General features: G+C 58.3%; 6 protein-coding genes across 6 annotated transcripts; 4 read left to right on the forward strand and 2 right to left on the reverse strand.

Moving 5' to 3' along the window:
- Positions 1-1,359: 1,359 nt before the first annotated feature.
- On the forward strand, positions 1,360-2,566 carry B0H64DRAFT_326705 (uncharacterized protein; the record flags this gene model as incomplete). The annotated part of the gene is made up of 4 exons (XM_062800754.1): positions 1,360-1,426; positions 1,483-1,581; positions 1,665-2,041; positions 2,102-2,566. 4 exons carry the CDS (start codon positions 1,360-1,362, stop codon positions 2,564-2,566), a joined length of 1,008 nt encoding a protein of 335 aa, XP_062656398.1.
- A 1,782-nt stretch (positions 2,567-4,348) lies between these two features.
- Positions 4,349-7,712, forward strand: B0H64DRAFT_327694 (glycoside hydrolase family 115 protein; the record flags this gene model as incomplete). The annotated part of the gene is made up of 4 exons (XM_062800794.1): positions 4,349-4,657; positions 4,704-5,137; positions 5,191-6,491; positions 6,547-7,712. The coding sequence occupies 4 exons, from the start codon at positions 4,349-4,351 to the stop codon at positions 7,710-7,712; spliced, it is 3,210 nt and encodes a 1,069-aa protein (XP_062656399.1).
- A 1,183-nt stretch (positions 7,713-8,895) lies between these two features.
- On the forward strand, positions 8,896-12,751 carry B0H64DRAFT_345011 (P-loop containing nucleoside triphosphate hydrolase protein). Its single transcript, XM_062801306.1, has 4 exons — positions 8,896-9,175; positions 9,253-9,292; positions 9,355-9,474; positions 9,531-12,751. The coding sequence occupies exons 1-4, from the start codon at positions 9,142-9,144 to the stop codon at positions 12,688-12,690; spliced, it is 3,354 nt and encodes a 1,117-aa protein (XP_062656400.1). The 5' UTR covers positions 8,896-9,141; the 3' UTR covers positions 12,691-12,751.
- Positions 12,752-13,272: 521 nt separating this feature from the next.
- On the reverse strand, positions 13,273-15,661 carry B0H64DRAFT_202821 (general substrate transporter). Its single transcript, XM_062799284.1, has 6 exons — positions 15,335-15,661; positions 15,047-15,269; positions 14,849-14,989; positions 14,385-14,793; positions 13,737-14,297; positions 13,273-13,656 (listed from the first exon to the last, which is right to left on the reverse strand). Exons 1-6 carry the CDS (start codon positions 15,540-15,542, stop codon positions 13,498-13,500), a joined length of 1,701 nt encoding a protein of 566 aa, XP_062656401.1. The 5' UTR covers positions 15,543-15,661; the 3' UTR covers positions 13,273-13,497.
- Positions 15,662-19,410: 3,749 nt separating this feature from the next.
- Positions 19,411-20,615, reverse strand: B0H64DRAFT_202866 (uncharacterized protein). Its single transcript, XM_062799285.1, has one exon. It carries the CDS (start codon positions 20,380-20,382, stop codon positions 19,474-19,476), a length of 909 nt encoding a protein of 302 aa, XP_062656402.1. The 5' UTR covers positions 20,383-20,615; the 3' UTR covers positions 19,411-19,473.
- A 923-nt stretch (positions 20,616-21,538) lies between these two features.
- Positions 21,539-22,646, forward strand: B0H64DRAFT_327229 (uncharacterized protein; the record flags this gene model as incomplete). Its single annotated transcript, XM_062800775.1, has 2 exons — positions 21,539-22,003; positions 22,083-22,646. 2 exons carry the CDS (start codon positions 21,539-21,541, stop codon positions 22,644-22,646), a joined length of 1,029 nt encoding a protein of 342 aa, XP_062656403.1.
- Between the last annotated feature and the right edge of the window lie 442 nt (positions 22,647-23,088).

Genomic DNA, 23,088 nt, shown 5'->3' on the forward strand with positions numbered 1-23,088 from the left:
CGGCATCGCACAGGCTCTGTGGGCTAGGTATTTGACTTGGTGATTGTTGTGACATCAGGGGTTGAAGGGGGGGCTCAACATGCTGAGACCATCTGCAATAGCAGGTCGTCTCGGATGGGGCTCGTCTCAGTAGGTAGTCTCATGGTGCGGCGCGTTAAACCTAACAACTTCAAGACGAAGCAACTCTATTCGAGATTCGGTGCAAAGATAGAGTAGAGTGTCCACCCATCTCGGAAGCACCCCTGCGGGGTGGTATCACCCGTAATGACTGGCAACCATTCCAGATGCTCCTAATAACAGTACAGCTGCACATGCTACTACCATTGTCCGCCTCCCGGAATCTCAAAATAGCCGTGCGTGCTTCTCCCCGGGTTATCTTCTCCTGATGGTGTCTGTTGTATCCTCAAAAGTGCTTGGACAAATTCTCCACCTGACGCTCGATAGGATATTAAAACACAGGTATACAGTCCACACACTGTTCATCTCTCCAGAAGAGACGGCGTGGTACCACAATATACCGTTGGGGGGCATTTCAAGGGAGACAGAGGGTTTTGATTTCGGATGCTAGTGTGATCCTCCGTCTTTGGATACCTAGGTACCTACCTACCTAGGTACCTAACCAATGTACATACCGCGGAGGATGTAGGATGGACATGTAAAATTGTATTAGTATGATACTCTTCACGCCGGCCGGGACCTTGAACTGTTGTTTCGGTGTACGTGTCATCGCTTGCAACTGTTGTACGAATTTAGGTTCGTGAGGTACATGACTTGACTTGACTCGGACTCGAACCGCCCTATCGCATTGCCCAACACAGAACGGGCCTAGGCTTCTAAATACACCGATATGAAATTATTATTCCTAGCTACAATCACATTTTAATTTACTGTTTTCTGTCGTCTCGGGCTGAGTGTAGATCGGCGGCAGTTGACAGCGACTCGTCGCTAGGAAGTTTGAAGGCTTATTCTAGGGGCCTGGCGGGTTAATGGATGACAGTTTCCACGGTTATAGTTCAACTGGTAAGTGATGGAATCCCGAAAGCATTTTGTGCCATTGAGGAGGTTTAAGTTGAACGATGTTTGTCGTATGCAACTAAACGGGTGATATATCGTCCATGCCTGTGGCGGAAGTAACGCTAGTCTGTAATAGGGCTAGCGCCATGTGGCGCTCATCGACAGCGGCAGGCTGAATATTTGGGAACTCAACAGCAAACATACCAGAGACTGAAACCATCGCATCCATCGACATCATTCCCAGCCGTCCTAAAATTTGTCGACCGCACCGCTAGCTTAAGAATTCCCGATCGTCGAGGTAGCTGCATCAGACGTCTAATTCCACCAAACGCGCCAACAACCACAATGGGCAAGAAGAAGCGCGGTCACCCGGACGTCGAGGAACTCCTCTCGCGACCATGGTGTTATTACTGTGCGCCTATCGCGATCCCCTATACAACGCGCTCATACTAACTGGACTTGCCATAGGCGAGCGAGACTTTGAGGATCTGAAGCTTCTCATCTCCCATCAGAAGGCGAAACACTTCAAGTGCGACCGATGCGGAAAGCGATTAAACACAGCTGGAGGTATGCAAGGACTGGCGCTACGCATCACGTACCCGTCTTCCTACCCAATAAGTAAGCATTGCTAATGACTGCGCGCCTCGCAGGTCTCTCCGTGCACATGAACCAAGTCCACAAGGAAAACCTCACAAGTGTTGAGAATGCGCTCCCGAATCGACAAGGCCTCGAGATTGAGATCTTCGGCATGGAGGGAGTTCCCGACGACATCATACAACAGCACAACCAGCGTATCATCCAGAACTTCTACACCGCCCAGGCCGAGAGGCAAGCCGCGACAGGCAACCCGCCACGAGGACTGTCAGGCGGCCAGGGTCCGGCCAAGAAACTCAAGTACGAGACGCCCGAGGAGCTCAAGAAGCGGTTAGCCGAGCATCGCGCGAACGCCGCCGCCCGGAAAGCTGCAGGAACCACCGGCGCCCCCGCCGCTGCTCCGCCAGCCGATGGACAAAGCCCAGCACAAGCCGTAAGCTTCCCCTTCCCCCCCAACCACCCCATTCAATCCTCACACCCGTTCTCTCAACAGACACCTCCTTTCTCCGCTCCACAATCGGGTTACCCCTACCCTGCCCCGGGTGCCGCACCGCCCTATCCCGCGGCACCGAGCTACCCACCGACGGCCGGCGCCTTCCCGCCTGGCGCGACCCCACTACCCGCCAGACCTCCCAGCGGGTCTGGCGCGCCGGGGGCACCACCCTATTTCTACAACGGCGGCGCTGCTCCGTCGACAGTGGATGAGCTGGTGGCGAATGCGGCACGGCAGGGCGGCCCCGGCGGTGACGATATCGACCACATGATAAGAATGGCCGAGGCGGGCATCAGGCCGGGCGCCGGGAAGGCCGGGGCGGCAGAGGAGGCCGGCGCGGGTGGTGGTGCGGGGGAGAAGAGGAAGAAGGGGACGAGGATGGTCTACGGCGATACCGAGGTCAGCCCGGAGGAGAAGATGGCCATGCTGCCGCGGTATCGGTGGATAGAGGAGACTGCTGCTTGAGGGGTTGCCGCTTGAGAGGAAGGGAGGGAGCCAGCGCCTGCGTCGCCAAGCCTCACCTGCGGGCTTGACGTGCGGAGTTTGTACGAGTTCTTGAGGGCGGTTGGGTCGGGCGGCTTTGGAGCTTCGAGGTATGTGCTCTGCCGTGTATACTGAGGACAGGAAAATGCATCGCACTTGCCATGACCACGACACACCGTAAAACGCCTCGCGATTCTATGCATGATATTTCTTTTTGATTACCGGTCTCGAGGATGAGGTTAGTCCCTCGTCTTCAGCCCATCCCGGGTCACCGCTGACATTTGGTGCTGTCCCAGGCGGCCACCACAGTACATCGGGGTTTTACTTGACAATAGGAGCGGTGGAATGCCATCCAAAAGGTACCTTGCTTCGCGGTATTCCCTACCCCCACACACTTGTTCGTTCAGGTTAAGCAAACACCGGGAACCAGAAATCTCTTCCACCAGGCGGCTTCCACGCATCGACCCAAACGGTGTTGAGATCTGGATTTAGCAAACTCAAGGGCCGGCGTTCCGAGCGAGATCATCATTTCTGAGCCCACATGTGCCAGTGATGACACAGGCTCGCAGTTCATTGACAATTGCGGCCAACCCGTTGTATTAGAGCCGATGGAGGGACGGAGGAGCAAAGGGAGAACCAAGGAAGCTCAGCTTCTGGAAGCTTGAGCGAACCCAGCTTTTGGTGATCGACTCACCCGAGACCCTTGTCCCATGGAAGCCATTTACATTTCCGAAAGGTTAAATAGCCTTCAGTGGAAGTTGGCTCGTGGATCTTCCTCTCGGCTAAAGTCTAGCGCCATGCTGCTCCTCCGCTCCCCCGCCTTGCCATTGAGTCTTCGCTTCCAGTTTGTTTGCGTCTTCCCCATTACCACTTGCTCCAACTGCAACCTCGCGGTTGTATTTCCACGTCATCTCCTCCCGCGTCAATATGGCGATCCAGAGGAGCTCCAGGGGCCATTCACACACCGCTGAACCTGGAGACCGATTATCACACAAACAAGAGGTCACCGCCCTGAACGCAGATCCCGATCAGAGCAGGTTATCCCCGGACAAGCTCCTCGCCTAACCCCAGCGTGGGGAGAACTGTGGGGATGCTGGGGTAAACCTTGGCTGACGTTGGGGAGAAGGAGCTGACCCAGCCGCCGTTGAGCTGTGGAACACTCGAACCCTTCCTTCGGCAGTGCTCTCTTCGAGTGAACCTGCAACTAGTTAACGAGTACCTGTGAAGCAACAAGAAAGTTGCGCACACTTCCGTTGGCCGAGCCCATGGCCTCAACAACTCAAGGGAGCCAAGCTTGAGAGCGCTGGCCCTTCTCCCCGCGTTGACATTTTACCCGTCAGCCCGGCGGGCAACCGTCTTGTATCTCGTCTCCAATTTTTGGCTTTGGAGTTGTTCTCCAACACAGAGACTGAAAGTTGGAGGCGATATGGCGATGGACCCTCCGGGGTCCCCAATACGACGGCCATGACGGGTTGCAGGGCTGGTAGCGATGTCGTCGTTTTCTGGTTAATATATTTTCCCACCAATGCCCAACCTTGAACCTCCTCAAGGCCTCATGGCAGCCCGGCCCCGGGTGGAGCGCCGTACCTTGCATACCCGGGGAGCTGGATATATTATATTCGGGTGCGATCTGCATCCCAACGCGCACACACCCGCTCACGAGCCCCGTCCTCTTGTTCAGCCCCTCGGACAGGTGATTGTGACCTGTCACCCGCGTTTTGGTTGGACTGTTCGCAACATAGCTTGCGCACCACCACCTCCAAGATGCTTACTACCGGCGTGAAGGGGGCCCTTTGGCTTGCCTTTGCCTCGGTGGCTGCCGCCCTGGGACAGGAGCGTATCATCTCTACCAAGGGCCATGGAGGTGACCTGCAGATTGCCGGCGGCGATGTAGGCAAGGGCCAAATTCTGGTGTCGAAGAATGACTACTGGGGCGTCATCCGCGCAGCTGGCGACCTCGCTGTCGACTTCGGGCGCGTCACGGGCACCAACTACACGCTCAGCAATGGCGAAAAGAAGGCAGCCGCGGCGGAGTACGAGTACGAGCCGGTCAACAACATGAACAACACTCACGTAAGTCGCCCCCGTGCCTCTCAAGACCTCGACTGAACGCGTGCAGTTCTCCACGACCGGAACCGCCAGTTTCCCAGGCCCGGCGTACTCGGACCCCTCACCAGGAAGTGTTGTCATCATTGCCGGCACCATAGGCCACTCGACGGTCATTGACAAGCTTATTTCATCCCGGTCCATCGATGTGTCGGGAGTCAAGGGCGAGTGGGAGTCTTTCACCAGCCAGGTGGTCAAGAACCCGGTGCCGGGGTGCAAGAAGGCATTGGTTATTGCGGGAAGCGATCCTCGCGGAACCATCTTCGGCATCTACGACGTCAGTGAGCAGATCGGCGTCAGTCCGTGGTACTTCTGGGCCGACAGCCCGGTCCAGAAGAGCGAGAACCTCTACGTCACCGACAAGAAGAAGGTCCAGGGCCCGCCGTCGGTCAAGTACCGCGGTTTCTTCTTGAACGATGAACAGCCGGCCTTGACTAGCTGGGTTGCGTAGGTGCTGTCGTGAAAACTAGGCCTGGGTTCTCGCTAACCAGCTTCCATAGCTCTCACTGGGAAGATACTCCGTACGGCGCCGGCTACGGCCCCGCGTTCTACAGCCTCATCTTTGAGCTGCTGCTGCGTCTCCGTGCCAACTACCTGTGGCCCACCGTCTGGGCGACCATGTTCGAGGTTGACGACCCGGGCAACCAACCGCTGGCAGATGCTTTTGAGATTGTCATCGGATCCTCTCACACGGAACCCATGATGCGTGCGCAGAACGAGTTCGGCAAGTTCTACGAGGGTCCCTGGGCGTACAACCTCAACAACGAGACCATCGACGACTACTTCCGGTACGGTGTCCAGCGCGCCAAGCCGTACGCCCGCAACAGCCTGTGGACCATGGGCATGCGGGGAACTGGCGATACCGCCATCGAGGGTCTTGGGGTTGATCACATCGTGGAGATGCTGCACGCGCTGGTCAAGAGCCAGCGCGAGATCCTCGTCGAAGGACTCAACATCACCGACATCTCGACGGTCCCGCAGACGTGGTGCCTCTACAAGGAGGTCATGTCGTACCTGTTCGCGGGCCTGCAGGTGCCCGACGACGTAACGCTGCTCTGGGCCGACGACAACTGGGGCAACGTGCGGCGGCTGCCGATGCAGAACGAGACGCAGCGCGTGGGCGGCGCCGGCATCTACTACCACTTCGACTACGTCGGCGGCCCGCGCAACTACAAGTGGATCAACACGATCCAGCTGAGCAAGACGGCCGAGCAGATGCACATGGCGTACGCCCGCGGCGCCGACCGCATCTGGGTCGTCAACGTCGGCGACATGAAGTCGCTCGAGATCCCCATCAGCCACTTCCTCGACCTCGGCTACGACGCCGAGCGCTGGCACGTCGACAGCACCCTCGAGTGGGCGCAGGCCTGGGCCACGCGCGAGTTCGGGTCCGCCCACGCCAAGCACATCGCCGAGATCATGATGAGGTACGGCATGTACGCGGCCCGCCGCAAGTACGAGCTGATCGAGCCGCACGTCTACTCGGTCATCAACTACAACGAGGCCGATGCCGTGCTGCAGCAGTGGGAGGAGTTGGTGGCCGACGCGCAGGCCATCTATGACGACCTGCCGGCCGAGACACAAGCTGCCTTCTTTGAGACTGTCTTGCACCCCGCAATGGCTGGTGAGATTGTGCAGAAGATCAACATCGGAGGTGCGAGGAATATGTTCTACGCCGGCCAGAGGCGTAATGCCGCCAACACGGTGATTCAGGAGGTTCTCGCCCACTCGTCGGCTGATGCCAACCTCACTCGCCGCTGGGATGCTCTGCTCGATGGCAAGTGGAAGCACTTTATGGACCGTAAGCGCCCTCTTCCCTTTTGCTCACTGCTGGAAGTTAGATGCTGATCTTTCAGAAACTCATCTTGGATATGACGGCTACTGGCAACAGCCCATGCGCAACGCCCTACCCGCGATGGTGCACGTCCAGACCGACTTTGTCGCCTTGGCCGGCGAGATCGGCGTCGGCGTCGAGGGCTCCAACGCGACGGTCCAGGGCGACGACAGATGGCACGGCAACAGCGGCAACGAGCTCACGCTCCCGCCCATGGACCCGTACGGCCCGGAGACCCGCTACATCGACATCTTTGCGCGCGGCACCAAGGACTGCACCTGGAATGTCGCCGCCTCCGAGCCCTGGCTCAAGCTGTCCCAGTCCAACGGCAGCGTCGGCGTCAGCCATCCCGACGCGCGCGTCTTCGTGTCGGTCGACTGGAAATCCGCGCCCCCGGCCCCCTTCTCCGACACGGTCACCATCAACATCACCACCCCCTGCGTCGGCATGAACCGCTTCGGCTTCGACGACCCGCACGTGCTCGTGCCCGTCCAATCCCGCACCATCCCCTCCTCCTTCAAGTCAGGCTACGTCGAGTCCGATGGGCACGTGGCCTTCCCCGGCGCAGCCTTCGCACGCACCCTCCCCCCCAGCACCAACCCCCCCGCCACCCAAACCAAAACCAAAACCAAAAAGCCACAATACCACACCTTCACCCACTACGGCCGCACCGGCTCCGGCGTCGGCCTGATCCCACTCAACACCGAAAAGCTCACCCTCGCCACGGCACCCGCGCTCGAATATGACCTGTACCTCTTCACCAACCACACCGCCGCCAACATCACCCTCTACCTCTCCCCGGCGCTCAACTACCTCGGCGAAGGCACCCCGCTCGAGTACGCCATCGCCCTCCTCCCCGCCACCTCCACCAATGGGACTGCTACCGAAAAAGTACAGCACGTCCGCCCCGTCGGCGCCACCGTCGGCGGGGACATGCCCGCAGGCTGGGACGGTGCCGTGGCGGACGGCGTGTGGGGCCGCACGGGGCGGTACACGACGAGCAGTTTTGCGGTGCCGGCGGAGGGGGCATACAAGTTGAGGGTGTGGGCGCTGATGCCGGGGGTGGTGGTGCAGAAGGTGGTGGTGGACTTGGGTGGGGTGAGGGCGAGTTATTTGGGGCCGCCGGAGAGCTTTTTGGTGGGGAGGGATGAGGTTGGGGCGGGGGGGAGGGTGAGTTTTGCGGGGTGAGGGGATAAGTTGAGGGGGGGTGGTTTGTTGTTGTTGTTGTTGAGGGATGGATGAGTGGGGAATAATCGTAGTCGGTAATGGAACATCTTGATAAATGGAACCGAATTATTGCGGTCGAGCTGGTTGTACTTCGTTCTTTGTTGATTGCCTACTTAGGGAACGACCAACAGTTAGACATGAAACCTTGGTATGCTATCGCCATGTTATCGCTATGGCAGGTTGGAAGTCGTAACCGCCTTATTGGGGAGAATAAAAGCAAACGCAGTCACACACAAATAATAGGGAAAAAACAAAAGCTCATTAATATGGTGTGGGTGAGAGTTAAACATACCTACCTACAGAAGTTGGGTTTGGAGAGCGCGCCCATGCCTGAACAGACAGCACATTCGATATAGGAAGAAACGTTTACGCTGTCGATTTTCACCGAGGGGGTTTCGTAGCTGGCTACCTCCCTTCGACCGCAAGGGGAGCTAGCTGGTGAGCTTTTGCTGCTTCAACTAAATAATTTTTACGCGGCTTTTCCAGTCCTCCATTTTGTATCTAGTGCGGGGGGGGATGATAGGAAGAAAAACTGGGTGTAGAGTGAATATGGGATGAAAGTGGCTAAGAGATCTTGCTAAACTGGAGAGATTATATGTGTGTTGTTTACTTGCACTAGCTACCTATTATCGAAGCGTTCTTCAACCTCTTTAGCCTTCAGGTGGGCTAGAACGTAATAGACATTTATTAACATGAACTTTATTTGCAATATCTTTCGGTTACTATGTTATTTTATCTATAAGGGATAGGAAGCTGAAACTATGAACGTCGCGGTGTGGATTAGAGAATAACCACAATAACTATTATGTCCTATTCTTAGAGCTTAACTTGAGTTCCGGTGCTACCAATTTGTTTTCGGAAAGGGAATATTGCTTTCAAGGAAAGAGCCAACCTCAACAATCAAGGACCTTAAACCATGAGTTCACAAAGCCCGTGGCCCCTGTCTGTGCCCCACCAGACCACAGCCGGCCGGCACACTCGCAGGGAAACCCCACATGTTTCAGGGACAAGCGGGAGCCACTTTTTGGTCGCTCCGGAAACTGAGTTTGGCCAAAATAGTAAATATCCGTGCGCCAATCGCAGGACGAGAAATTGCAGGCAAGAGACCCATCCACTGCCCAACCTGAACCAGCAACGTCATTTCCTTCAGTTCGCTCTCTCTTCGTTCCACGCGTTCGCTTGTCCTTCTCGAAGCCGCGACATCACTTTCATTCATTCCAACAGCCGACCGCGGGGGGCACATTTTCCAACTCTATTTTCTCCAGTATCCAATTGTTGACCGGCACGGCGGAGAGAGTTATCGCCCTGTCAACCCTTCGCTTTTCTTCATTAATCGGTCGCTTTCTTCTTTTGTGTTTTCCTCGAGGGCGGCTGGCATCCACAAGCCAAGATGGACCCGAATGCTTCCTCGATCACCGTCGCAGGTATGTACACTACATTGCGCATTTTTAGGCTTGGATATTTCCCAGGAAGCATGACTAACAACCTGTTTTGTTCACAGTTCGAGTGCGACCGTTTACCATTCGAGAGGCTGCTCAACTGTGAGACACCTCTTCACCCATACCATCTCGAAACCACAGACCGCGGGCTGACACGAAAACAGAGTCAAAAATGACGACACGACACTCTTCCTCGGTGACGGATCGATGGCCGCGGCACCCACTCCCAAGCTACACCAGCGTGGCCTGAGACCCGTCATCAAGGTCGTGGACGACCGGTGCTTGTATGGACCCATACAGGACGAGTCACCTACGTTGCTCTCGAGCTGACGCGACACAGAGTTTTCGATCCCCCCGAAGACAACCCAGTACAAAAGTTCACCCGATCCGTCGTACCCGCCGCCGGCAAGAAAGTCAAGGACCAGGTTTTCGCATTCGACCGCATCTTCGATCAGACTGCTTGCCAGAGCGACGTTTACGAAGGGACGACCAAGGGCCTGCTGGATAGCATCCTCGACGGCTATAATGCCACCGTATTCGCATACGGCGCAACCGGATGCGGCAAGACCCACACTATCACCGGTACCTCCCAGCACCCCGGCATCATCTTCCTCACTATGCAGGAGCTCTTTGAGAAGATTGGGGAGAGGAGTGCCGAAAAGACCACCGAGGTCTCTCTCTCCTACCTGGAAATTTACAACGAAACCATTCGCGATTTGCTGGTTCCGGGCGGTAGCAAGCAGGGCCTCATGTTGCGGGAGGATACGAACCAGGCTGTCACGGTCGCCGGGCTCACCAGCCATCACCCGAAGGATGTGCAGGAGGTCATGGACATGATTGTGCAGGGAAACGAATACCGCACAGTTTCGCCGACGGCAGCCAACGCCGTCTCTTCACGGTCCCACGCCGTGCTGCAGATCAACATCGCCCAAAAGGACCGCAATGCCGCCGTCAACGAGCCGCACACCATGGCCACGTTGAGCATCATCGATCTTGCGGGCAGCGAACGTGCTAGCGCCACCAAGAACCGGGGAGAGCGGCTGTTGGAGGGTGCCAACATCAACAAGTCGCTGCTCGCCCTGGGGAGCTGCATTAATGCGCTGTGCGATCCGCGCAAAAGGAACCACGTGCCGTACCGCAATAGCAAACTTACTCGCTTGCTCAAGTTTTCCCTCGGCGGTAACTGCAAGACTGTCATGATTGTCTGCGTAAGCCCGTCGAGCGAGCATTTCGACGAGACTCAGAACACCCTGCGCTACGCCAACCGGGCCAAGAACATCCAGACCAAGGTCACGCGCAACGTTTTCAACGTCAACCGACACGTCAAGGATTTCTTGGTCAAGATCGACGAGCAGATGGCGCTCATCAAAGAGCTCAAAGCCCAGCAGAAGGATGCCGAGAAGACCTACTTCACCAAGTTCCGAAAACAGATGGACAAACGGGACGCCGTGGTACGGGAGGGCATCCTTCGTCTACGTGCTGCATATGAGCATGCTTCTTCAGAGCGGCTCGAGAAGATCAACTTCATGAAGAAGCTGAAGGCTGTCGAGAGACGAATCGGCCTCCTCTCCGGTTGGATCGCTGCCTTTGACTCGGTGTGCGATGCCCGGGGAGACGAGGAAGCGATGCCAGCCAACCTGGTGGCAATGCGAAAGACGGCGCATGGCATCCTGATGGAGCTAGAAAGCAGCCGACACCACATCCACCAGAGGTTGGAGAAGACAAATTGGGAGCGCGCCCTGGATACCGCCCTGAACCATAGCATCTCCCAGCTGCCGACAGGCGAGGGCGTTGTTGATGGTTCGGAGCGGGATACGCTAGCGAGGGAAGTCGAGATGCTCAAGACAAGTTTCATGCGGGATGCCTACAGGGAGGTGCTGGAGCAGGACAAGGCCGGTGATGCGGCTGTTCTGCAAGTGCTTCTGACTGCTCAGTTCGACATGTTATCTTCCATGTCGGAAACTCTGAGCATGAGTGAGGAGGAGGCGGTTGCGCATGCCAAAACCATGATCACCCGCCTGCTTGAGACCGGCTATTCGGCCGCATCCCACGTCGTCAAGCCCGATGGCTCCATGATGCCCGTCGAGCTGTTCCCGCCAACCAAGCGGGGCACCCCCAAGAGGAAGAAGTCTCTCAACGTCAACTCCAAGCCCATCCCGGGCCCCATCTTCTCAGCCGCGCAACAGCAGGCCATTGCCTCACCAGTCAAGGCATCTCCTCGCCGTCGCAAGCTTGGCGCGCGAAAGTCAGTGGCCTTCACGCCGGCCAAGAAGAAGCCGAGTGTGCGTTGGCGCGACGACGAGAGTGAGCAGGGGACTTTGGCCGACTTCGAGAAGACACCACAGAAATTTGCATCGCCCGATGAGCCCTCCCCCGAAAAGGCACTTCCAAGTCGACCTCCGGTACCTTCGTACTTAAGCCACCTCGATTCGCCAAAGAGCTCTAGCCCGACCCCGAACCTTCCTGACGCACCTTCGCTGTCCTTCAGCAAGCCAAACCGATTCCAAGCTGGCTTCCTTTCCAAGGGCCGCGCACCTCAGCAAAGCAACTCGGGCGGAAGTGCTAATAGTTCGCCCGTGCCACCGACCTTCTCCCTCAACCTGACTGGCTCCCCCAACAATGAAGACCAGCCGTCGCCCCTGCGCAGCTTGCCTGTGAGCCGGGCTACTAACTCGCTCTCGCCGACAGCAGGAACCAGCGGCAGCCCCAAGCCTTCCACCAACCTGCTCTCCACTCTAAACGAGACCGGCAACGAAAACGAACCTCCGCGCCGCCCCTCCCCGTCTCGCCTCCCACGCATCTCGTACGGCTCCGGCTCCGAGTCGGACCTCGACCCGCTCAAGATCCGGTCCGCTCTGCACTCCGCCAAGCGCCGCGAGCGCCTCTCTCTCCTGCCCAGCACGACCGTCTCCAGCGCCAAGCGCGTCTCGTCCGTGGGCTCCAACCCCGGCAGCGGCGGCGGCGGCGGCGGCAGCGTCAGCGGCAGCGGCGTCAACAGCAACCACCACGGCGCCCACCGCCGCGCGTCGGCCAGCTACTCGGGCCCCGCCCACGCCAGCGCCAGCGCCTCCAACGGCATCTCGCGCCACCGCAGAGGTAGCACCGAGCGCGGCCGGCGCTCGCCCCCGCGGCCCATCACCTGCTCGCCGCCGGCGTCGGCGTCGGCGGGTTCGTCGCCTTCGGGCGCCGGGGGGCGCTACGCGCTGGACGGGCCGGGCCGGAATCTCACGCCGGGCCAGGCGCGGCGCATGAATATGGGCGGGAGCTTCAGGTCGGAGAGGGAGCGCGGCAGTCCGACCGCGGTGAGGAGTATTGCTGGGGGGCTTGGGGCGGGTGTGGAGGTGGATGCTGCTGGGGTGGGTGGTAAGGCTAGGAGGATTACCATCGGCGCTGGGGGCGTGTTGCCGAATGCTGGGGGTGGGGGTGGGAATGGCGGTGGGAGTGGGAATGGGAACGGAGGGAGCGTGTTGAGGCCGCGCCCTAGTGTGGTGTGGAGGTGAAGAACCGAAAGGGTGGACGTTGAGTTATGGTTGGGGAGGGGTGGGGTCGCCTAGAGTACAGGGTGGGTGGGGAACTTGAGAAGAGACGGGCGTTTTGCATACCGCCACACCATGTTGAAACCCCTCCTTTACCGATAGACGGGAGGAGGGAGGGATGTGTGTGGTTGGAGTCCATGGGCGTCGGATAGAACGCAGACTGACGGGCCGGCCGCTGCCGGTTGTCTTTTACTTTGTTTTTTAGCACATCGGTCTGGTACATGGGATTAGGAACGCGGTGTTTGGGATGCTGATGGGCTGGATAAGGCTTGTTTTTGTTTGTGTGTATATTTGCTTTTTGTCCTCCTTCGGTTGGGGAGGCGGTGTATGAATAGCGTTAATGGGGAGCATGATGAACATGGCACTGCACTCTGCAAGATATTCTTGTTTGTGGTGGTGGGTGGGGTTGTTGATGAGCTTCCCAAGACCGCCACTTACCATCAGGTTGTCGTCACGGATCAAGATCGTCAAACCCGGTATCAAGCTAGCGAGCACGGTCAGTCATCGAGTTTCGGTTTCTCAGCTGTTGACCACGATTGTCCATCCTTGAGACCAAGCGGCATATGAGCACAGTTTTCTTCATTCATCACATGCGAAAAAGTAAACTCTGAAATGGAGGTATCCCCAAAGAGACAAACTCTGAAGTACTGGTGATAACCTCGCGTCAAAGTCGCGTTGTTACATTGCTAAGCGATGGCCAAAACAACCCCTAAGAAAGCAAATCCTTTCCTCATCCAAAAACGAGGGAATATCGGGTATATCAATCAGGTCTTAAACACCCTGGTCAAGCTTGGTCTTCTCGGCATCCGAGCCAGACGCAACGACACCACTCTCGCCGCGCAGGATCTGGTTGAGACCGATCTCGTTGTTGATCTCCTCCATGCGCTCGAAATCGGCCGCTGCCGTGCCCTCGGAACCGAAGACGACGTCCTGTGCAGACAAAGTTAGCTTTGTTCAACCCGCTTCTCACGGCGTTCATATTAGGGGATTAGGTGGAATGGGGATCTTACCATCTCCTCCAGCGTCAGCCGCTTGGTCTCCGGCACGATAAACCAGATAAAGGCGGCGCCAAGGTAGGTCAGCAAGCCGAAGAGGATATAAGTGCCGTAGGGGATGCCCGTCAGCATGTCGGGGGTGACCTGGCCGACGATGAAGTTGTTCATCCAGTTGCTGGAGGCACCCAGCGCCACGCCGTAGGGCCGGGTGCTGAGCGGCCAGATCTCGGCCACGATGATCCACGAGCAGGGGCCCCACGAGTAGCCGAAGTGGATGACGAACAGCCACACCATGCACACGGCCGCCCAGCCGGCCGCCGGGTGCTCCTTCCAGTTGTCGATGTTCCTGGCCACCAGCACCGCGATGATGATGTGGCACGTTGCCATGCCGATGGCGCCGATCGTGAGCACCGGCTTGCGGCCCACGCGGTCGATCCAGAGGACGGAGGGGATGGTGGCGACGAACATGACGATGCCAACCACGCCGGTCGCGAGGAGCGAGGTGGTGTTGAGGTCGAGGCCGAGCTGCTCGAAGATGAAGGGGGCGTAGTACAGGACCGCGTTGATGCCGGTCCACTGGAGTTCACGTTGTTAGTTGCTGGTGATTTTGAGGGGGGTTGGTTTGGGGTTTGTGTGTTTGGGGGGGTCAGGGGTCAGACATACCTGCTGAAAGAACATAGTCACGGACGCAACAATGACACGCTTGAACATGGCCTTGGTCTGGAAGAGCTTCCGGATGGCGACGAACTGCAGCTTGAAGATGTTCCAGGCGGTCTGCTCGCGGAGCTGGGGGAACATCTCGGCGATGGAGCGCTTCTCGAACAGCGACTGCGCCTTGATCTCGAGGAACTCGATCTCGAGGAGCTCGTGGTCGGCGTCCAGGCCGCGGAGGTCTGCCAGAACCTTGCGCGCTTCCTCCTCCCGCCCATGATGAATTAGCCAACGGGGCGAGAAGGGCATGAAGAGCATGCCGACGAGGAGGAGGAGGGCGGGGGCGAGCTGCAAGCAAATCGGGATTAGCCATGCTGCGTCGGTCTGCCCATCCCCAGTGCCTCCAATGTAGTTGGTGCCGCTGTTTCCAAGTCAGTAATTTGTTCGTAGGCAACAGGACCACAGAAAAGACATACTAGTCAATCCAGAAGCTGATCATAATACCAAAGCAAATGGCCAGCTGTTGTGTCGCCACCAGAGCTCCGCGCACCTCGGGGGGCGCAACCTCGGAGTTGTAGATGGGGATGATCATGGCGAGACTTCCGACACCCATACCACTGTGGCCTTTGTTAGCTCCTTGCCAGAGCGCCAGAACCCGGCAAAAGAATACCTACGTCACAAAACGGCCAGCCAGAATAGCATTGGGTCCAACACTAACAGCGGTAGCCTGGACAATAACACCAATGATGAACACGGTGCAGGCTACGATGACACTGTACTTTCGCGACAGCACCTCGGCAAGGAAACCCGAGAGAAGGGTCCCGAGCCAAGCGCCCAGCTCCAGAATAGCCGTCAGCCAACCCTTCTTCGTGTCGTTTTCGGTGTAGTCGCCCATGTCTGCCCCTCGTTAGCACCACGCCCAGTCTCACCCACACCAGGTCGAAGGTCGAGGGGAAACGCACGCTTGCCGAAGGCCGGCATGGCCAGAACGCCCGAGAACATGCCCTGGTTGTAACCGTACAGCACACCACCGATGCAGGCGAAGGCGGCGATGCGGAAGACGCGGAAGTTCTTCCAGAGCGCCGCGGGGCCGCTCTTGCCCATCATGGCCTGGCGCTTGTGCAGCGCGGCATCGTAGAAGCCGCCGCCGGCGTCACCTCCGGCGCCCATGTTGACTGGTGTGTTCTCCGGTTAGATCTGGCGGTGATGCGTACGTGACTCTGTCGACGGCCCGGTGTTGATCCCGGGTTGGTGTTCTTGTTCGATCCAAGAGGGCGGTCGGGTGAAGGTGGGAAAGGAAACCGAGCTCGGCACCGCGAAAGAGGGATCCGGGAGCTGCAAGATAGTTATGCAGACGCGGGGGAAGAAACAAGCAATCTTCTTGAGGGATTCCCCTACCCCTGTCTCTGCTACCACGCGCCTGGATGAACGGAAAGGTTGCAACACCAGCCCAGAAAGACCGAGGGAATCGATACTACCCAATAGACCATCCGATCCCTCCCACTCGTGCCATGCCATGTCCCACCCCCGTCCCCGTCATCCAATTGCCCGGGAACGAGACATATGAGCCTAGAACCGGTCGGGGATATCCACATATTACCGGCCCTTCTTGATGCGCGTGGTGTAACAGGAACTTCACCAGACAAGCTTGGGGATCCCGGAGAACTACCAGTGGGTGGACTGCCATGTTGGAGAAGAGCTTCCCCAACGCGGAGGGGTACTCCGCATCCCCCAGACCCATCGGTCTGTCCGCCCCCAGCAGCGAACCGGTCCGGCTTGCAGCGACCCCGTTTGTTCCACTGTTTCCCCGGATGAATACTGAGAGGTACCATTGGCCAGGCTGGACTGGGCTGTTGATCGCCGGGTGATCCCCCCCGGAGCCTGTGCCGGCGGAACGACAGTTGACTGTCTATTTTGCCGGGTCATCCTGATATCTCGGTGTTATTCCCGTCACGCATCCATCCACCGAGACGAAGAAAAAGAACTTTCCATAGCTGTTCTCTCAGTTTGGCCTCCCCTCGTGACCATCATCCCAACCTCAACTTCTCGCGACCCCAGGTCTGCCGGCATCAACGTCAGCACAGCACCACCACCACCACACCGCCAAGCAGCCGAGCGATGGCCAAGCAAGGCCACCCGCAAACCGCTAAAAAATTCCCGTTGCATGGGGCATGTGCCGGCCGCGTCCCGCACGAATTAAGCTCCGAGAGGGCAACCCCCGAGCACCCTAGCCGGAGCCGATTTAGCCTGAATGTGTGCTCCCACTCGGCCCGCCGCAAGCCCATTGGCGCGCGTCCCGTCCGCGGGCTGGCCTTCGTTCGCCGGTTGGCCTGGCGTTTGCTGACATCGGGCCTTTTGGGTATTTTCCGTGGCACGCATGGGTGGGGGAGAGGGGTGCTCGGGCTGGTGGTGCGCTAGCGGAGGTCAAGCTTTCTTGCCGGGGGTGAAGCCGTTGGTGGCGTTTAGCTTGTGGCTTCGTGGCTTACCAATTAACGAACAAGTCAAGTGCTTGGTTTGGCTCGATTTGGCTTCCTCAACTGGGTTTATTGTTGGGGTTGGACTTCTCGGGGGACTCGGCGGCGAAGCGTCTCGATCTCCGGTCCCGAGGGAAGAGGTGCTGGGCATGAAAAGTCTCGACCCGCCGCTTTCTGAACTGATTTCCTCATGAGACGACTTGGATTTGCGCAGCTCGAGCTTTGTGATTGTTAATCGGCTCATGACGAAACCTACGGTATTCTCAACTGAGTCATCTCCGCACATGCTTGTGTTGGTCGCGCATGCTATTAAAACACGAAACCTCAGCTCAGCGAGACCCGATCCCATCTTAGCCCCCAATGCTGCCCGTGACGAAAGCATCTTGCCCGAGGAGGCTCAGCTGCAGAAGCTTCCCGAGTGCTTGCACATGGCACGGCTTTGGGGTAGCACGAAAGTAATTCCACATGCTGAATAGTTCCAAAAGTGACCCCTCTGTAACCGTGATGTTGCGGCGGGGACCAACATCAGTCAGTCCAACAGGCGGGACTCGTTCCCCGTAACTTGGCTCACGGAGGCACGGGACCGTCGCACCGTTACACCAACGCGGACACCCGGCGAAGGTGTGAGCTTCATCATCAGGGCTGCACTCATTTGTCGTATTCTAGACCCCAAATCTGCAATGGTGCAGGGTGGGTTCAGCACCTCTCGCAGGCGAGGTTTTGAGTTTTTACCTCCGCCTCCGAGATGCGTCCCAACGGTGCCATGTCCCGAATGCGCCGAACGAGATAGGCGAACTGCAAGATCTGAGACCCGGCCACGGTTGAGGGCCAACATGGTCATAATGCAGCCCCCATTAAGGCCCACCTTGTTGACCGGCAGCTGCCGTGGAGCCCAAGGCTAGGTGACGATGAAAGATGATTATGTTGTGGAGTGAAGGAGAGCAGTATCCGCAACGCAAGATTACCCCGTTAGTTAGTGGAGGCAGTTGACTCGGCCGTTGCTGTGTGCCTGCTCGTCCCGAGCAGGCACGGCAGGCCCCGGCATTGATGCCCGGAGAAAAGAACGGAGCCCGGCGGAGCCTACTTGCCGGTTAAGGACCGGGAGGTGGAGTCCGTATCGGCGCAGGTTGGCGGCCTGGTGATATCTACCACGAGATTTCCGCTCAGCTCCTAGTACGTGGGAATTCACGGGTGTAATTCTGCAGAACGCTTTGAAACCAAGCCACCACCTGGAAGCGGGAGTGTTGGTTCGATCACGTAACACCGGGCCGTGGTGCGAGCTAAAATAAAACTGAACCGAGTAAATCGCGCACTGCCGGGCCGAGAGCGTCACAGGATGTCGCTGAAGCAGGGCTCGAACCAACAGGGCATTTAGCGTGAATATTGTGGCCTTTATCAGATCAAATGCGGCGCAGACAGGTCTGAAGATGACGCAGAGCTGACAGGGGCCCATCGGCCGCAAGAAAAGCATCGGCTCATCGGCTATGACGCAATGCCATGGTGGCCAGTGGTGGGTTGTGTGTGTTCGGGGAGCACAAGACTTGGTCCGGGCTTGGCCCGGCCTGCCCGGCCCCGGCCTCGGCCTCGGCAGCCCAGCCTGGAAGTTTGGCCTCCGAAAGCAACGTTGGCCTGCGATCACCGCGCGCCCGGTAGATCACACAGCGGACTGGCCCTGCCATGTAACCATGGCCTGGGATGGCCAAACCAAGGTCTGAAATGTTTCGAAACAAAACGGCCACTGAACGCATGGGGGCCGCAGTTGCTTCGGCCTGCCATCTAATCTGCCCGGGGTGCGCTGCGGATGTGAGGTTGCGGCTGAGTGAGGCGTGGATAAAGTCAAGGTTCGAGATGAAATGATGAAATGACACAAATGCCGAATGGCGGGGAATAACTACCGTAACGAGCGTAACTTGCGCGAGTCAGGAGTGAGCGACCGTGCCTGCTTGTCTCCTCGGCGTGGTCTCTGTGCCGCTGAATGCGAGGCTTGCATTGTTGCAAAGGACCGCGCCCCTGCTCTGACTGCCGGGAGGAACGGGCACTGCACCTAAACATCCCAAGGTCGTGCGCATTTGTAGGGGTTACCGGCGATTGAAGTTGGAGATGAGACGCCGTGTCGTTGGCGATGAAAAATGGACGCTTAGCTTTTCCTACTCGCGAGATCGAATCGCGGGTTTGCGGCACATTTCTCGATGGCAGGATGCTGTCTCGGGAGAATGTGGGGGATTGCCAGATCTGGAGCGGCTCGATCAAATCTGGCCAGTGTCAACCTAGAGAAGGAAGGGTCAAAACTGGGGCAAGCGCTCCCGTCGCAAACAAGTGGTCAAAATATCTGCTAACAATGTTGTCGCGCTGTAGCACACAATATGGTTAGTGAATTCATTTTTCCTGGTCGTTCGTGGGGTCCGCATTGCAGCTGTGCAGGAACCCCGGCTCAATCGGCCAATGGAAAAAGGCCAATCGGAAACTGGCCCCCACCACAGCGGGTGCTTCCCGAGCGATAGAATTGACGCGCGCCTCTGCAGTCGGCTCTTCCACTGCAACATCTCACGCTCTTTTTCTCCCCTTGCTAGGAGGAGCCAATCCGACGGCTTCCTCATGTTGCGAGAACCAACAAGCCATGTTTCATCTCATCTTCCGATGGATGTTTTCGCGCTACCATTTGCTTGAGTGGAGCCGACAAGCAGAGCTGAGTGGCTCGCTGAATGGTTCGTTGAGCGCGGCGCTCTTCCGCGTTGCCGCCAGCGATTGATTGCCCCTCGGTCCACCGAAAACCATCCCCGTCCGCGGCTCCAGAGCGCGCCTTCACGACAACTCGCAGCAGTTCTTCTCCCCGCCGGATCCGAACTTTGTTTTTCCGGCGCCTGTTTATTTTCTGCCCATTGCGACGTTGATACCAAGAGCTGCAACGTCGCAGCCCTTCGCAATTTCCAGCCGCCCAGATCTCGCGAGACGCTCGCCTCCGTGATTGTCGCGCGCCAGTGCTCGTCGCTATCTCGGCTGTTTGAGCTCAGCAGAGCGTCTGTGGATACCCTCACCCTGAGAGGTTGCCGTTCTGTCGGGTTCTCAGGGGTCTCGTTGAGGGCAGTAGCCGGCCTCGTCTGCAAGGCGGCGGGCGGCCAGTCGCAGATTGGGTCAGATCTCGATCGCCGGCCGCCAACGGCCGCCGCCCGGCCTCGTGTTTCTCCGTTTCTCATGTTTCTTTTAGTTATGTTGTTTCTTGATCGATTGATCCATTGACCCATCTGCCATTGCTTTGCCGACAATGGAAATCCCTCCACTTCTAGTACTCCCAAAGGCAATCGAAGAGAGCAAAAAGCAGCCTTACTCATCCTCGGACTCGCGGTCCATCGCATTGCAGGCATCGAGACAACGGCGAATGAGGTTGCGCGGAGACGAGGCTTGGGGTTTTTCGCGTAGCGTAAGGCTGGCTGGCGGTTAGCACCACTCTTCCGAGCCGCTGTCTGAGTGCCCCCTGTGCTATTTTTTGACACTTCCCGCTCCTGTACTCCACAACATGGTTTCCCGCATTGGGCCATGCATCTCAGATCCGCGGTACCTGCTTCTGGGTACCTGCTTCGCCTGCGCAGCACAGCGCCATGGCGAGGTAGCGGCACGGTACCGCACCATTCCCTAAGCGAAAGACTGGAACCCCGTTGGGAATTTCGGTATTGGCATGACGGTTACGAGGATGAATGCAAACCCGCCCATGGATCTTGTCGTCTCGCTCGCGTGCCCTTGTTCCTGACACTCGCTCCGCTCAGCGGCACTGCGCTCCATACTCCATGTCTGTTGCCGCCAGACCTCGATCTCTTCTTTTGCCGGCAAACATGGAACCTGGACGCCCCGGCTCCATCGCTACCGGTACCCCCCCTTGTCCCGGCGCCAGACCCCCATGGCCCTTCAACTCTTAACCGCCCTCCGGCAACTTCCACCCAGCGAGGGCCAACTTCGTAGCCGCCCATGAAACTCGTCAGCCACTAACAGAGGCCGCTGGTCGCCCCATGAGGTCGTTCAGATACACATGCTTAGTTTCATCAACCAGGCTCTCTCTACAGCTCTACCCTTGTTTCAGATCTCCTACCCCGGTCCTGCCCATCTCTCTTCACCGGACCCTCTACGCAGATCGGAGACCCGCAGAAACGGCCCTCCACTCACCTCATCTTGTTGTTTCCGCCCGGGTCTCCTCCGCAGCCTGGAGATATTATAAGTCGACCGCCTCTCCTCTTCTCTCCGGCCGGCCTCTCAGCCAGTCTTCAGTCCTCGAGCCCTTCGACCCGCCGCCTCGCGACCTACTTTTTCCTCTTTCCTGATTCTCTTTCTTAGGTTTTTCTTACTCTCGTATCGCCTTCGTTTCTTATCCTTGCTCGTTGTTGCTGGTCAGCCCTTTCGTTTGACACGAAACATTGCATCCCCATCTTTGCTCCCAAGCTTCCAAGCGGGGCCTTGCTTGACGCCGAGTCGTCGAGATAGCTTCGGAGTAGAACCTAATCGACTGGAAACCCCGCCGAGAACCGCGCCTACCGACTACGAACCGCCGATCCGCTCCCGTTCCCTCTCGGCTCGACACCCTCGCCAGAGAGGGGCACCGGCTGAAGAGGCTACCTTCGTATCATGCCCGACCTGACCCGGACGCCGAGCCATCAACAATACCAACAACACATTCCCGTTTCTCTCGCTTCGACCGCCCCCGCCATGTCTTATTACAACACCCGGCAGATGCCCGGGTTCTATGGCGATCTCTCCACAGCCGGCGCCGGCGGCATGCCCATGCCGGGATACGACCCGTATGCGGTCAGCGCTGTTCCCCCACTCCAGATGCCGCAGCCCGGCCCCGCGATGGGTGGGCCTGTGGGCGGGCCTTTGCCGACACAACACCGGGCATCATCCGGGGCGTGGAACCAGGAGGACGACCGGACATTGTTGGCGCTGCGGGCGATGGGCAAGAACTGGAACCAGATCCAAAGGGAAGCCTTCCAGGGCAAGACCGGCAACGCGTGCCGGAAGAGGCACGAGCGGTTGATGGAACGCCGCGGACAAAACGACTTTGACAACCGGAAGCTGGAGCGTCTGTGCAAGGAATACATGAGCATGCGCAAGGAGATCTGGCAACCGCTTGCCTCGCGGTGCGGTGAGAAGTGGAACGTCGTTGAGATGCAGGTGTGTTACCAACCATCCCCCTCCCCCCACCAACCCCCCTTCTCTGCCCCCCACATTCGTGCTCACAACCCCTCGACAGTGCATGTCCAACGGCCTCAAAAACATCCAGTCCCACGCCCGCGCCTACGCGCGCCGCGAGCGCCTCGAATCCGGGCAACCCCTCACCGCCTACGACGACGACGGCGGCCTCGGCTGCCTGACACCCGTGGACGACGTCGACGTCGCCGACCAGTCCTACAGCTCCCCAGAGACGGGCGGCTCCACCACGGGCGCGCACTCCACCCCCGGCGGCAGCTCCGGGTCGGGCGGGTCGGGCGGCTTCGCCACCATGCACCCGCACCAGCACCAGCACCACCCGCAAGCCGCCGCGGCGGCCGCCGCCAGCTACCAGAGCTACGCCGGGTACGGGCAGCAGCAGCAGCACCACCACCACCAGCAGGCGCACCACGGGCACGGGTACAGCAACAGCGTGTCCAGCACGGGCACGGCGGGCGGGTACGGCGCCCCGCCGCAGCAGGTCGGCGGCGGCGCGTCCGGGTCGGGCAGCCAGGGCACCAGCCCCTACATGGGGCATGGCGGGCGGCTGCCCAGTGTTGGGGATATGGGCATCGATGCCATTATTAATCGGGGGCAGGGCAGCTAATAACCTCTTTGCTCTATCCTCCTTTTATTCTTCTCTTTTCTCTTTTTTTTCCTTTTGTTTCAACTCTCTGGTTTGCATGGCATGGCATCGCATGGCATTCTTTCCCTCCTTCCTCCTCCTCCATCTACACTCTTTAATCACACACACACACACACGCACACACCAAACCGTTTCTTTTGTCTGGGTCTAAGGGGTTTCGGGAACATGGGTTTTGGGTCGGGTTCAATGGCGCATCATCTGTTTTCTTTTCTCATGTCACGTTACGAGGATCATTGGGTCGAGGGGCCGGGCAGTGTGCCAACTGGCCACCAATACGACCGAAGCAAGGGGGAGGGGCAAAACTGGCGTTGTGGGCGGTCATGGGCGGTCACGGCACGGCACGGCGTTGGGGGGTGTGTGACGGGGCATCATCATCCCGCGGGAGTTGGGCGATGTGTTGGTT

The sequence above is a fragment of the Chaetomium fimeti genome, assembly GCF_033439085.1.
Source record: "Chaetomium fimeti strain CBS 168.71 chromosome Unknown B0H64scaffold_6, whole genome shotgun sequence".
Classification (NCBI taxonomy): domain Eukaryota; kingdom Fungi; phylum Ascomycota; class Sordariomycetes; order Sordariales; family Chaetomiaceae; genus Chaetomium; species Chaetomium fimeti.